At 39.5% G+C, this 13,358-nt stretch overlaps 1 protein-coding gene across 3 annotated transcripts in view; it reads right to left on the reverse strand.

Moving 5' to 3' along the window:
• The window catches only part of SYNJ2 (synaptojanin 2), a 72,236-nt gene that overhangs the window by 29,743 nt on the left and 29,135 nt on the right, over positions 1-13,358 (reverse strand). For all 3 annotated transcript variants that reach the window (XM_055810775.1, XM_055810774.1, XM_027796795.2), the window contains 5 exons: positions 8,824-8,907; positions 6,963-7,024; positions 4,036-4,132; positions 547-719; positions 64-145 (listed from right to left, as the gene is read on the reverse strand). In XM_055810775.1, the coding sequence (XP_055666750.1) occupies positions 64-145; positions 547-719; positions 4,036-4,132; positions 6,963-7,024; positions 8,824-8,907 (498 nt within the window). The remainder of the gene's footprint in view (positions 1-63; positions 146-546; positions 720-4,035; positions 4,133-6,962; positions 7,025-8,823; positions 8,908-13,358) is intronic.

The raw sequence follows: 13,358 nt of genomic DNA on the forward strand, positions 1-13,358 counted from the left end.
TCCTCTCTTTTCCCTATATGCATGCAGTATAGGCATCCACGAAAAGTCCTCTGACAAACTCACCTCCAATGCAATGAAGGACTGTACACTATTAGTACGATCCAGGCAGTCCAAACAATTCATTCGAAAAGTACCTGTCTGCAGACTTCGGTAACCAAACACAAAAGAAGGGAGGGAAGAAAGGTACATTTTAAAATACCATCTAATCAGGAGTTGATTGAACAAGATAATCAAATGTTCAGCCTGAATATTCCCACCCACATTTTGACGGTGCAAGCCCATTATGCACAATGTATGCCATTAACATATAATTACTTGCCTACATTTGCAACACTGTATTAGCAAATCCATGCACTGGTAATTTTGCAGATTCCAAACAACGGAGATGCAGTTAAGCTAAATAACCTATTTAGCACCAAGACTACACTTTGTCTCAAAATTGTGTTTCAAGATGGTCATTTATGCTCATGGTCCAAACACAGCAAGAAACCTGGGAAGGACAGGTGGTGGCTGGATATGCTGTGACACAGGGGCAGGGACACTCACCGTGAACTTACATTCTCGCCCTTTGTGAAGATTCCAAAGTCTTCCCAGTGCAACTTCAGCTGAGGCCTCAGCAAATTTTCCAGTTTCTCAGTTTTTCCACCTTTTGCAAATTGGTGGTAGTCAAAGTTTATCATGGGAGTGTCTTCTGCATGGGAAGAGGCCCATAGCAGTTTCTGTGTAGATAGAGAAAGAACGAAAACAAATCCTGCGCAAGCCACAGTAAGGATTGATACCAGCATGCTTTTATCATTACTAAACTTTGACTGTTTATCACATTTTTAATATTGAGAAGTTCATAGGGAATTCTGAAAGGCCAGGCATGAAAAAAGCAACTGAAGTTCCCTATTTGTTTTCTTTCCAAAACTAAACTGGATTATTAGACCCCGATTTTTCTGCCAGGGAACTCAAACTGTAACTGCAAAGTATATATCAGAATTGCTGCTTTCTGCATCTTGGCTAGTGGCAGCCCTGCAGAAGTGGGCTGCTGTCTCTGTGCATGAGGGTGGACAGCAACAGTGATACGCTGGGCAGGCTCAGGACCAAGACCCTGATGGGATGGGTGTACAGAGCTGCTTACCAGTAGAAGAGCATAGCAGTGCATGGGTGTATTTTTTAACCATTCCTGAAGTGCCAAGAAATCGGAAAATGTGGCCTTAAATTTAGGCAGAGGTTGCTTGGGGAGGAAGTAAGAAAGAAATGATGTCCTAGGAAACATACTATAAAAAGTCTGTGGTAAACCACAACAGTGAAAGAAGAGGCATAAATAGTCTCATTATTTCATCTCCAATTCCCATGACCTCACATGCATAATCACCATGAATTTCATCACGGTATCTGTAATAGACACAACAATAATATGTCCTCTCCATGGATTATATATTATTTTTATATATGTATATATATATATAATTATACAATAATAATACTCTCCGTGATAAAGCCAGAGAGAACTGTTATTAACTCTGTACTATGACTAACTTTGACTATTTCCTTCCTTCCTGCACATTTTTATCCCAAGACAGATGCTTTTCTCCACTTAGATAATGACACAAACTGAACAAAATAATTCTGATATTACGTTGTAAGTGTACACACAGCAGTTACACCAGTATAATTGTATCAAGTAAGCCATTAAGCCTTCCCCACAGAAACAAGTTTAAAGGCACTGCACGGTGTTTGGAGAGAGACCTGCAAAATATATTTCATTACACTATTAAAAAGCCAAAACACTCAGTATCCACTCCTCTGTTGTTGACACCGCAACTTGCCTTTGCAGGTGCTGGCACCAGTAGTAATGCACTTGAGGATGACATTTACCCATTGCCTCAGGGTAAATCATTGTCAGAGTATTTGTAACTCTACACTACAGCATTGCTTTTACTGTAAACAGAATTACATCTGTTATAGGGGATGCTTATGAAAGCAACAGCCTTACTGGGAACAGTATTGAGTTTTGGTCTGGTAACAGATGGCTCAGATAACAGCTGAAGGTAAGCTGGTCATTTACAATTTTTCATTCGTTCCTGTTGCATAAATGAATGGTAGCGGTGACATTCTGCTCAAGAGAACACAGCAGCAGTAATTACAAGAGTATTTTGAACCACCTCTGATGAGAATTACTAAGATTGCAGCAAGAGCTGGGAGAAAAGGAAGGAATACAAGCAAAGGAAGATGGAGAAACAGAGAAATAAACTAATGACAGAACAGGAGGAAAATTTTCATTCCTAATCATTCCCCTATTAATTACTTTATTTTTAATTCAAGCTTTTTAAAATCACCAAAGTAAAAACTAACTACATATCCTTTCTGAACACCCATTTATTAAAACACAAAGGTAAAGAAAAGACCAGTAAGTGGTTATTTTGAATGGGTACAAAACTTCGGTTTCCAGTGTTGTCAGTCTAAATTCTTTCAGCTCATGGTGCTTTCATAATTTGTTTATTTTTTTAAAACAGGGATAAAGTTTAACAAATCAAACAAAACAGGTTCTTACTTAAATTAAATGAACAAATGCAAGGTCTTTATTCTAGAGGTGCCCTGTTTCTGACTTAGTTTCTGATTGTATGATACCAGCCAGAACATGGTCTCCAAGAACGTGAGTTTGATAAAATATCAGTATTAAACTCACAAAAAATGTCACATTTGTATCCTCATAAGTTATTTGAGCATTTCAGAATTATTATCTCTTACCCTTAAATTACAATGTTTTTGCAAAATAAACTATAAAAAAACTATTTTAAAGATAGGGAAACCTTAGAGATTATGGAGGCTTAGCCGTGTCATGCAGAAATTCAGTAAGAAGCTGAAAACAGCAGCTAAGACCAGACTTCACTTCTGTACCTTCCTCATTGCCTTGCGAGCGTTAGTCATCATCACTTTCTTTGGCTGTATTCTGTACAGGGGGAACTCACTTGGTCACTTTCCACTGCGGAAGCTGACAGTTCCCCCCAGCAATTTTGGACGAGGAGGAAATGGTCACACACAAAAACTGCCAAAAAGCTCACAGCATTCCCTGTCTCAAGTACATTATTCCAACAGAGAGTGAAACAAATTGGGAACTATTATTTAACTATAATTTTCATTTTGCTTAGTTTCACACATTAAGTATTTGAACTCAGAACTGTTATATCATCCTTTAGCAATGAAAATACGTAACACTTACTACAGGTGCGTACTTAAACCATTCTTCATACTATTCTTAGGAAGATATTCTCCACAGTATCTATGTTGGATTTCTAAAGCAACAAGCACTTAGGAGGCAGACTTCCAACAACCTCCAGCCAGATTCAGGCAGCTATTGCACTCACAGAAATCCCACTGAGTGCTAATCTGTGGCTTCAAGCACACATTAGTTTTAAAAATCTGGCCATGAGAACACTATACTAGAACTCAGTGCAACTTTAGTTCTACAATGCATCCTTGCTTTCAGGTAGTAGTTGTGCCTAGGGACATTTAGGGGCCAGTAAAGCCTCTCTTCATATATCAGACTCATCTGATGCTCAGGCAGCCAATTCCCATCACAATCAGTGCAAGACAGCTATTTCCCATTACAATGAGAGCAAGACGGCTTGCTTGCTCAGTGAGCCAGGGTCGGGGCCTGGCCTCCAAGCAGTTCTGGCCATCCCATGAGGCTCCTGACTGCATAGGTGACCAAATACTATGACAAAGCTGACCCCAATTCATTTCTGCAAATGTGAACTACTCTTAGAAAAATTAGGGCAATTTTTTCTTTTTTTTAAAGTCTTGTTAAAGAAAATGTGCATACATGTGTGAAGAAATAAGCAGGAAGGTAGTGCTGGAAATTAAGCCACGAAACTATGAAGCACCATTCTCTCAGCACATAATGTCTAGTAAAGAGATAACATCATTTCTTTAGATATACTATTTGTCAACTACTGGGCCAGAAGGGAAATAGAGGAACATGGAGACTCAGAAGAAATCAGCAGTTAAAAACAAACAAACAAACAAATAAATAAATATTGCTTTTACCTTAAAAGCTCTGTTGAGCACCTCCTCCCCTCCTCTGCTTCCCAACAGGTTAACAATCACTTGTTTTCCATACTGCTCTTTCAGAAGCATCATATGCCTACAGCAAAAGTAACCGTAATAGGTACTATAAACATACATAAACATGTTATACTGCCTACTACCTTTTTCAAAATACAGTACAGATCACTGGTTCTTCTGCCCAGCAGAAAGTTTCAGCCACAGCAGCTACAAACAACTTCCTGAGTTTCCTTGCAATCAATTATTCAAGCACAAATGGTGAAAGCATGCAATTAATGGGCATGGTATTTTGTACTGAACTTAAAGAAAGAAGCATCTTAGAAAACAGGCCCTGGATCTTTTATGTCACTGCTAGCTTTGACACTGCCCTTTGCATGCTCCCACCTCTTCACTGTCAGCCTGGGAACTGCACAGGAAAGACAAGAGAGGAAAACATACTCCACTTCAACAGGAATTGCTCAGCATCTTGCAGGGCTGAGCCTACAAAGACTCAGCAGCAGCAACGGGGACTAGGACTACAGCACCAAGGCCAGAGAGGCACAAACACATGCGTCATAGGTGGCAGGGTTCAAACATCTCTTGAGATACCACAACACTGAGACATTCACTCTCAAGTCAAATTAAGCAGGAAGGTTAGTAATCATAAGAACTGCTGCACTGGATCAGACCAAAGGTCCTTTTAGTCAAGTGGCTTGGCCCAGATTCTTCAGGAAAAACACAAAATAACGCAAGCATAAAGCGGTGTGTTATTTGGCATATATCCCCAAACTCTCAAAGCCTGATATTTACGGATGCTCAAGTCAAGAGCTTTCAGCTAGATGCAGAGGCACCCGTTTTCCCCTCAATAAATTTTTTTCAAGTTGGCATGATTGTGCTTCAGGAGCTGCACTGGCTCATCAAGAAACAATCAGATCATAAAGCCATCTTCTGTCATGTACTAACAACACTGCCATAGTACTTAAGAGGAAGCAGGATAGAAATAGACAAGAAAAATAAACTATACACTCACTCAAATGAAAAGCTATTATATGCTGCGAAGCAACATGCAATGGCAAAATGTCAGAAAAACAGCAAGTACACATCTTCTGGCATGTACCTTTAAATCCTATAACCAGAAATACACCACACAAAAACCACGGAAAGGCAGAAAACACAGAAAAATCTATTAGCATTGCCTTCAAGAAACATGGCTAAATATTTTTTCTGGTGCTATTTATGGTTCTGATTCTGCAACCAGTTCTCTGTATGCCAACTCTTCCCATACATTTGCACTCCTCTGATCCCAGCCTCAAGGTCCTACTTCACCAGTGTTGCTTCCTCACAACAAAACTGCTGAAGCTTAGGTCACCTGCTTGACTACTGTAAGCAGAGTTCCCTGAAGATTTCTCAGGGAAAGGGGACAAAAAAAATCCACTAACAAGATTACCATTCACTTCTCACAGTGCCTTCTCAACACATTAACCTACCAGACAGTTAAATGTAACAGGCTAAACCCATTCTAACACTCAGAAAAGCTGCAGCAGGTTGTTAAGTTTCAGTGTCTTTTTCCATATAAGTAGTTGCTTATTCCTTGCCCATTTTCAAAGGACTGTCTTTTGCAGATCTGTAAGCACAGAGATCCTTAAATTCATCAAACCTGAAGGCTTTACTGTGCACAAGAGGAAGAAGGAATAGTGCAAGTTGATCCTCACGTTTCTTACATTCACCAGTTGCATCAGGGTCAGAGAGAAAAGATTCTCTCGGCTAAATGGTCTTACGGAGTTGTTCATTGCTGAGGTACTCTCAGTTTCTTGGGGAGCACAAGAAGATGCTAAGTTATTGTTTTCCTCTTATATAAACTATCTCCACTGTGGAATGCAAACCTCTAAGATGGAGCTTCAAGGACACTGGCAAGGCAAGTTATCACGGCACCAGATGACCACAAGACCATGAGTCTCAAAGGTATTTGAATTCAATAGGATTTAAGAACCTTAAAAAGCTTGCAGAAGATCCTTCAGAGCAGGGACTGCTATACTGCATAGTCCCTTTAGACTCTAATCCCTGTTTAGGGTCTTCAGTACTGCAAAAGTATTAACAGTCACTAATGGCATGTTTGCTGAAAGTTGCAGTAAATGAGATCAAGAAATTAAGAGGCCTCACCCAAAATCAATATAAACTCTGATTTACCAAAATCAAACCAAAACAGAAATTAACCACATGACCTGGCACTTAAAAGCTGAAAATGTGCCACAGGCCAAATTTTTCATGTCCTTTTCAGGCTGTTCCCACTGATACCCGAAGGAGTTTCCTTAAAGTACAGCACTTCACAGTCAAACACTCAAAGGAATCAAGCTAATGCATGGCTTTTTTTACACTTTCCAGCTGACAAGCAGTCTTAAAAGGTTTAACAAGGTTTACAAGGCAGTCTTTGGGTAAAGTAGGAAAGCATCAGCACAATAGCGTCATACAAAACTGATCACAGAATAAGACACTGTTATTTCTGCATAGCAGTACAATGATCAGGAGAAAAATCCAGAATGTAGTGGAAGCAATGCTTACTTTTTAATTACTTGAGTTACGGTGGTGTAGAACACATGTTCTGTGTACCTTAAGTGTAAACTCACGTTTGTTGGCTCACAAAGGGTTACACAGACCTTCCTTTTGCATATCACTCAGTATTTCTCAGCTTTTACAGCAACAAGCCAGAGACCAAATTAATTCAATTACCATTGAAAACAGAAAGGAAAATGCACAAAAGTAAGTGAATAAATTAAGTAAACCCACTTAATAATCCACAACACCTGGGGGATTGGCTACATCATTTGAGAGATGTTTCACATCTCGCAGGATTTACTAGGAAGGCATAAAGTTGTGGAATCTTGGTTAAATGCCAGGCTGCTGTGTTATTGCCAAAGTGGAATGAAGCTTACCTGTCAAAGGCAGGCGCATTAGCTTCCAGACCTCTGTTAAGCCTTAGATGACGGGAACCCACCTAAAATCAAATATTGAAAGGCAAAGAAAGAGAAAAATAACTTTTTAAACTGCTAAAGCCCTAAATTACTAGATGTTTCCCTTTTTCCTTCAGAGAAAAACATCTCTTCAACAGCACCGGACTCCTCTAACAGACTTCACACACATAATATTCTTAATATAAAAGCCACATTCATATTAGACATTTACAATTACAACTGAAAATATGATTACCATTAAGCAAAGGGATACCTACACATCTTTTTATGGCACAAATCACACCCCTTTGCCAGCTTCCTCTAGCAAATACCCCACACTCACATGAGTGTGCTGTGCACCCAGCATTCTTCCTGCCCTTCCCTTGGCAGGAAAGGCTGCAGTTATGCCAGTTCCATGGGTTGTGTGTCCCAAGTTCTTTCATCTTTCACTATTTACAGAAACTAAAAAGCATCAGAACCAGTCCTTTGAAAATATGAAGGATGAAATTCTGTGCCATCAGTCTAATAGGACTTTTAATATGGATGTCAACAACAGCAGCCTCAAGCTCCTTTTGAATGCTAGTTACTGTTATAACAGTATGCAGAGGGCTTCTTTTCTCTCCCAAAACCACACTGCTAATTATTTATAGGATCATGCATTGTTTCCTGTACTTCGTCATCTTCCTTTGTTTTTCATGAGGTTGGTTTCTGTAATTGTTTCTAACACCAGTGCCAGCACACTCACATCCAAGGAATAAGAGTTATGAGTATTCACCAGCATAAATGAAAACTGCATAACCTAAGACAGATTAGGCAAAAAAGCAGCCTGTGTTCCTACTAAAAAGATGAAAATTCTGTTTAACCAGAGATGCTACCCACTAGCCAAAAATACTTGGGGAAAAGCTCTATGGCTTCATAATACATGGAATAACAGTGCTGGATAAAGCTACACCATGGGCAGGTGTGCACAACCATACAGGCAGACCAGCTTTATAAAAGGAAGCAAGTATTGCACTGGATGGTGCTGACAGACAACACAGACCCTTTATCCATCATCCTTTTGGGCTAAATCCAGTAGTTCTGAATGGTACCTAGGTGCTGAACTTAATAATAAAAAAGTATCAAATAATCTTTAAAAGTATTTTTAAAAACCATTATATTATGTATTGTCTACACTAACTTACATATGCAAGTATGTGCATACTTACCCCAGTTGCTTACCCCTCTGTTAAGAGAATGCAATGCTAGGATGATTCTTATTTCAGCTTGTAACTATATAAACTGTAAGTCACAAACCATATGTAACCAGCTAGGCATGATGCAATGATATCCTGATGAAACCCTGCATCTCTGTCTTGCAAGATGATCAGATTAGATTATCATCACCCTTTTGACTGAAATTTAGCAAACATACCATCCAGACATTATACTTTTTTTCAAGGTAACATGCTCTTACAAAGCTCCTAGTATCCCTAGATACTCCCATTTTATTGTGGAGGTCAATATCGTCAAGCCAACCAGGCATTTCAGAAGGAAAGCTTATTCCAAATTAAATTGAAAATACTGCTAAAAATACTTCAGTTTAGGATGTTAGGACACAGTGCCTTACAAACAATTCCCTGTAGAGGCACATGAAAATGTTAAAATGAACCATAGACATTTGCCTGGTTTACTTCTGTTTATCTAAACACACAAAACTTCCTACAAGGTAAACCTAAAATTAAAGAGCTCAGCATTTTCACGGGATGAGCTTTGCAGTTCATTTAAAAAAAAATTTCATGTAAGTTCTAAATTATAAAAAGCAAGAGAGATAAGTAAGGTAGGCTTTTTGATTTTTATTTACCTGAAGCCCCAGTTGCTCCCAAAACAGTGGAACAGAACCTCTGATCTGCACAAAGGAAGACACGTCATCATCCAAGTAAATTGTCTGCAAAAATAAAACAAAGGGAAGGAGTTCTGCAGTTAGACCTATCAGTCTGTGACCCCTTCATCAGGTGACAGTTTAAGACACTGAACTCAAAGGGTTAAAAAAAAAAGTAAACCATGTATCTCACTGTATCCACTTACTGCTCAGTCACTTTTCCATAGTCTCACAGGCAGTGGAACAAAGCAGAGCATATTTTCTTTCATGTCATTGCAGCAGATTCAATTCACTACTCACCAGAAATGAAAGAAAATTTAAAACACCACCACTGACAAGAAGAAAGGAATCGTTCATCCACAATGAAGATGGATTTGATCTACTGGTGGAGGCACTCAGGAAGACCAGCTCCCTCCGTCTCTCACAAAATTTAACTGTGCAAAATGTCATTGCTCCTTGTGACCGATGATGGGTAATGTCAGGTGTGGGATAAGCTTATCTCTTGCTTTATTTACTATTTCTTCTTTCACTGCCTGTTGTGCCTTGTCAGTGTCCAAATAAATCTCAGTGAAACCAGCAGCTTTGCCACTCCCATCCTGAGATACAGTGGACAGCATGTGAACTACATCTTTTCCAGGAGGCTTACAGTGAGAGCTTCCAGACTCTCCATTTCCTTCCCTAACCAGACCTCAAACTCTCCCTTTGTATGTGTTATGATCACTGCTAACAAGCTGTTAGATTTGAGTCAAATCTATGTGAAGTACAAAGACCAATTTCCCCCTTCACCTTCCCCGCCTACCAGCCCCTGAGCAAAGCGTTACATTATATGTTAACTTCGCACAAAAGGTACTATCTTCAGATTCAGTACGACCACAGAGCAACTGTGCAAAGCCCCGCTCACTCCCCTGGCCTATACTTAGCAGTGGAATCCTGGCTGTTTTCCACGGGGGATACATGATACACATCTCTGTTATCTCATGCATGACAATGAGTCTTCTGCAGCCCTGTGGAGGAACAGTATCCAGGTCATCCAGGTAGCTGCTTCTCTAACCGCATGGTATCATTTAGCACAACTGCTGCCAACTGGCTAGTAGCTCCCAAAATAGAAAAGAACATGAAAATGGGTTACTCTACAGCTTTAATGGGTTTTGTGCTTTTGGATTTGCCACTAGATGTGCTGGCTGGGTGGCTCAGGGGAAGTGCCTTCATTTACCTTGACCTCTCATGTTTATAATCACTACCAATGTACAACTTTTAGAGCTACACATGTGAAAAGAAGTATAGCTACACCAGAAAGGTGAGCCTCTAAACATTCCGTCACCAGTTTTATCTAACTAACCTTTACAATATCTTTGCAGAGCACTTACAACTATTCACATTTCACCAAGATGAAAGATGTAAGTGGCTTTATAAGGGAGACAGTATCAGTGTTAGAAAGATGGCTAGCCCAAATATAGTGCAAAACTGTAGGTTTTGATGGTTTTAGCCTCACACCAATGAATTAAGAACCCTTCTTTGTTCCATTGCATTCCAGCAGGGGGTTGCTCAGAGAAGCTTTCTTGCACAGCTTGCCTCACAGTTTAATGCGGCTCTAAAACATGCTCTCCCAGTAAAGTTTTCTAAACATTGCAAATACCTGAGTGCAAGAGCTAATTACCATGGCAACACACTGATGCACCTTTTCTTTGCACTTCTGTGCTCAGAAACATCTGTCCTGCAGTTGGACTACAGGAGGAGTGAGCAGGCCCACTTTCTTCCTCTTTATCACATCCTCCCTTGAGACAGGTTGTACCAAGATGAGTCAGTGACTTCTAAACACTGAATCATCTTTTCACTCACAGTCATGTACCCAGAGGAGCTAATTCTAAGGTAAAGCAAATTTACGTAGCTCCACTGACAGAGCCAGCGTTATCCTGACTCCTACTAAATGAGGATCAGGTTCTGAATCTACGCCAAAAAAAAAGAGTCAGGACTGGCTCACTTCAAAATTCAACAACAATCATCACCTTAGCGATGGATGAGTTGAAATGAAACATCTAATGATGACAAAAACAGACAAAGCTTTACATGAAGTACAGTTTGGCCATTCAAACACCTTGCTACAGAGGATCATTTTTCTTCTCAGAATGTTCCTGCTTCTACAACTAACTGAAAAATCGACAGACAGCTCAAGTATCTCTCTGGCCAGCTCTTTTAGAAGTCCCAGCTGCAAATTCTCTACACAAATTCTCTGATTAAAAGATGATGATGATGATAATTTTAGTGCCTGCAGTTTAACATCTTCCTGAGCTACACTTTAAAAGGAAGTATTACAGATCATTAATATATAACCTGTCTTCTTTATGCCAAATAGAGAAGAAAAATACTGACCAAACATTTCTGCCTTTCTGCACTAACAGATCTTGTATTTCCACTTACTAGTGATCCAGCATCATAAGAGTTAAGACATGTTTGTTACTATTATCACTCACATTTTCTATTAACTGGTTTTCACCCATTACCTCTTCTAACTGTCTTCTGCTCTATTAAGCTGCCCATTTGGAGAACTGAACAACAAAACCAAAAAATTCCAACTATTTTGGGATCATTCCTGTGATGTAAACAGGATGCCCATGCCCTGATGTGATGCATTGGAGGGTCCTCTTGTCATGATGAGGTCTAATACAGAGCTCCCCCACTATGATGATAGGACATTTCAAAAATTGACGTTTTGCCATGTAGCTTCTAGAAATTAAGATGAGGTTTTTGAACTGGGAGCATGGCTTCTCCAATATAGTCATTCACAAGAAAGTTCTACATTAGCACATATTTTTTTCTTTTCACTTACTGGGCTCATCATTCTGTTCTCTAGAGCAATTCTGTGGTCTTTCACAATCCTCTCACCTCATTCTCATGTCCCCGATGAATGCAAAATTATTTTCTTCCAAGCTGCCAGTGACTTGGAAAAGATCTAGTATTTTTTAATGAGTGGAAGACTCATTAAAGTTACTTTTCTGCCAGCCATTCCCTCCTAAACAGACTGTAACCATTTCATTAAGCACTACAGCTGTGCAAATCTTCCCTGAATTTCAGCAATACTCACTATCCTTCAGTCACCATTCCAAGCAACATGACCCCTGAGCTTCACATTGCCTTCTATGATGTATGCCCTTGACCTTACAATAATAGCGGCAACAGCCTTCCTACCAGCAGACTTGTTAAGTCAGCGCATTTAAAGACAGATTAAGAAGACTTTCCAGTTCAGGAATGGACATAACCTTAATACCCATATACAATATAAGAAACCCCATTTGTTAAAATCTTTAAAAAGCACTGATAATACATCCATGTTAAAATTACACTCATAAATAAAAGATTCCAACTTCATTGTTTATGCAATTCCAGCATTATGCATGGATAAGTACAGAATTCTTTTCTCATATTCTTCCAAGCCTTGATCATTTTTGCTCACAATGTCATGTTTTGTACAAGCGCATCTGTCCCACTTTCTTGTTGTTCCGGTTTTAAATTTATTACCCTGTCCTCTACCAGATCCGTTTCTCTTATTCTAAGGCACTACACAAAAGATGAACAGTTCTTTAACAAATGAAACTTAAAAGAAAAATAAACAGTACTTTATTTCCAGAATTTTCTTGTTCTGTTTTCCTTAACTCATGGACAAGAAATACATCCAAGAAGATCACACCAGTTTTCCTCTAAAAGTTCAACAACAATCAGTTACAATTTGGACAATACTTTGTCATTAGGGTTGATACATACTACTAAAGTCTTTGGGCTTTGTTAAACTATTGATCTTTTGTCTAAGAACCAAAATGACATCCAAATGACATCAAGTTGTTGCCTACTTGCCCCAGGGAGAATGTTCATTCCTACCAAATCCTCAAAACACTTCAGGACTACTTTGTTAATTTCGAAGGATCAGGCACATAGAACAATCCAATCCAGTTAGCTGGACAGATTTTCAGTTTCCTGCAGTTTCCCATCAGACCGCATAGTAGCAACTGGATACCTAACCTATATGGAGGACCTCTTTCCCTTGATAATAGATTGCTTGTCCTCTGACTTTCTGCTGTTACAATTCACCATGTCTTTCTTTCAACTTTTGTTGTCTTAGACTCTTTTTGTGGTTTTTCTCTGACTGCAGGATCAAGGGTGATAGTACTGCCAGTTCAAAAGGATGTTTCTCAATCTTTCTCTTCTGTTGCATAGGGCCAGACCTTGCCCCTGTGATCAAGGACCTTTCCTGGTAACACAAGCTTCATGCACAGATACTGCTATAGTAAGCTTCTGAGCAAGAGGGAAACTGGTACTGCTTCTGAGCGAGAGGCAAACATCTGTGTCAACCAGCTGGTGTTCTAATCCCAGCATGCTGCACTCATTCATCGCTTGGAATAATTTATTCACTAATCTCCATCACTCAAGCTTCATTAGAAGGAAATAACTATCCAGTCACAGCTTCAAATGGCAAAATTCATTACAGACCCAAGGGGCACACAGAGACGCAGTCCATGATGAAA

This window comes from Falco peregrinus, chromosome 7 (genome assembly GCF_023634155.1).
Source record: "Falco peregrinus isolate bFalPer1 chromosome 7, bFalPer1.pri, whole genome shotgun sequence".
Taxonomy (NCBI): Eukaryota; Metazoa; Chordata; class Aves; order Falconiformes; family Falconidae; genus Falco; species Falco peregrinus.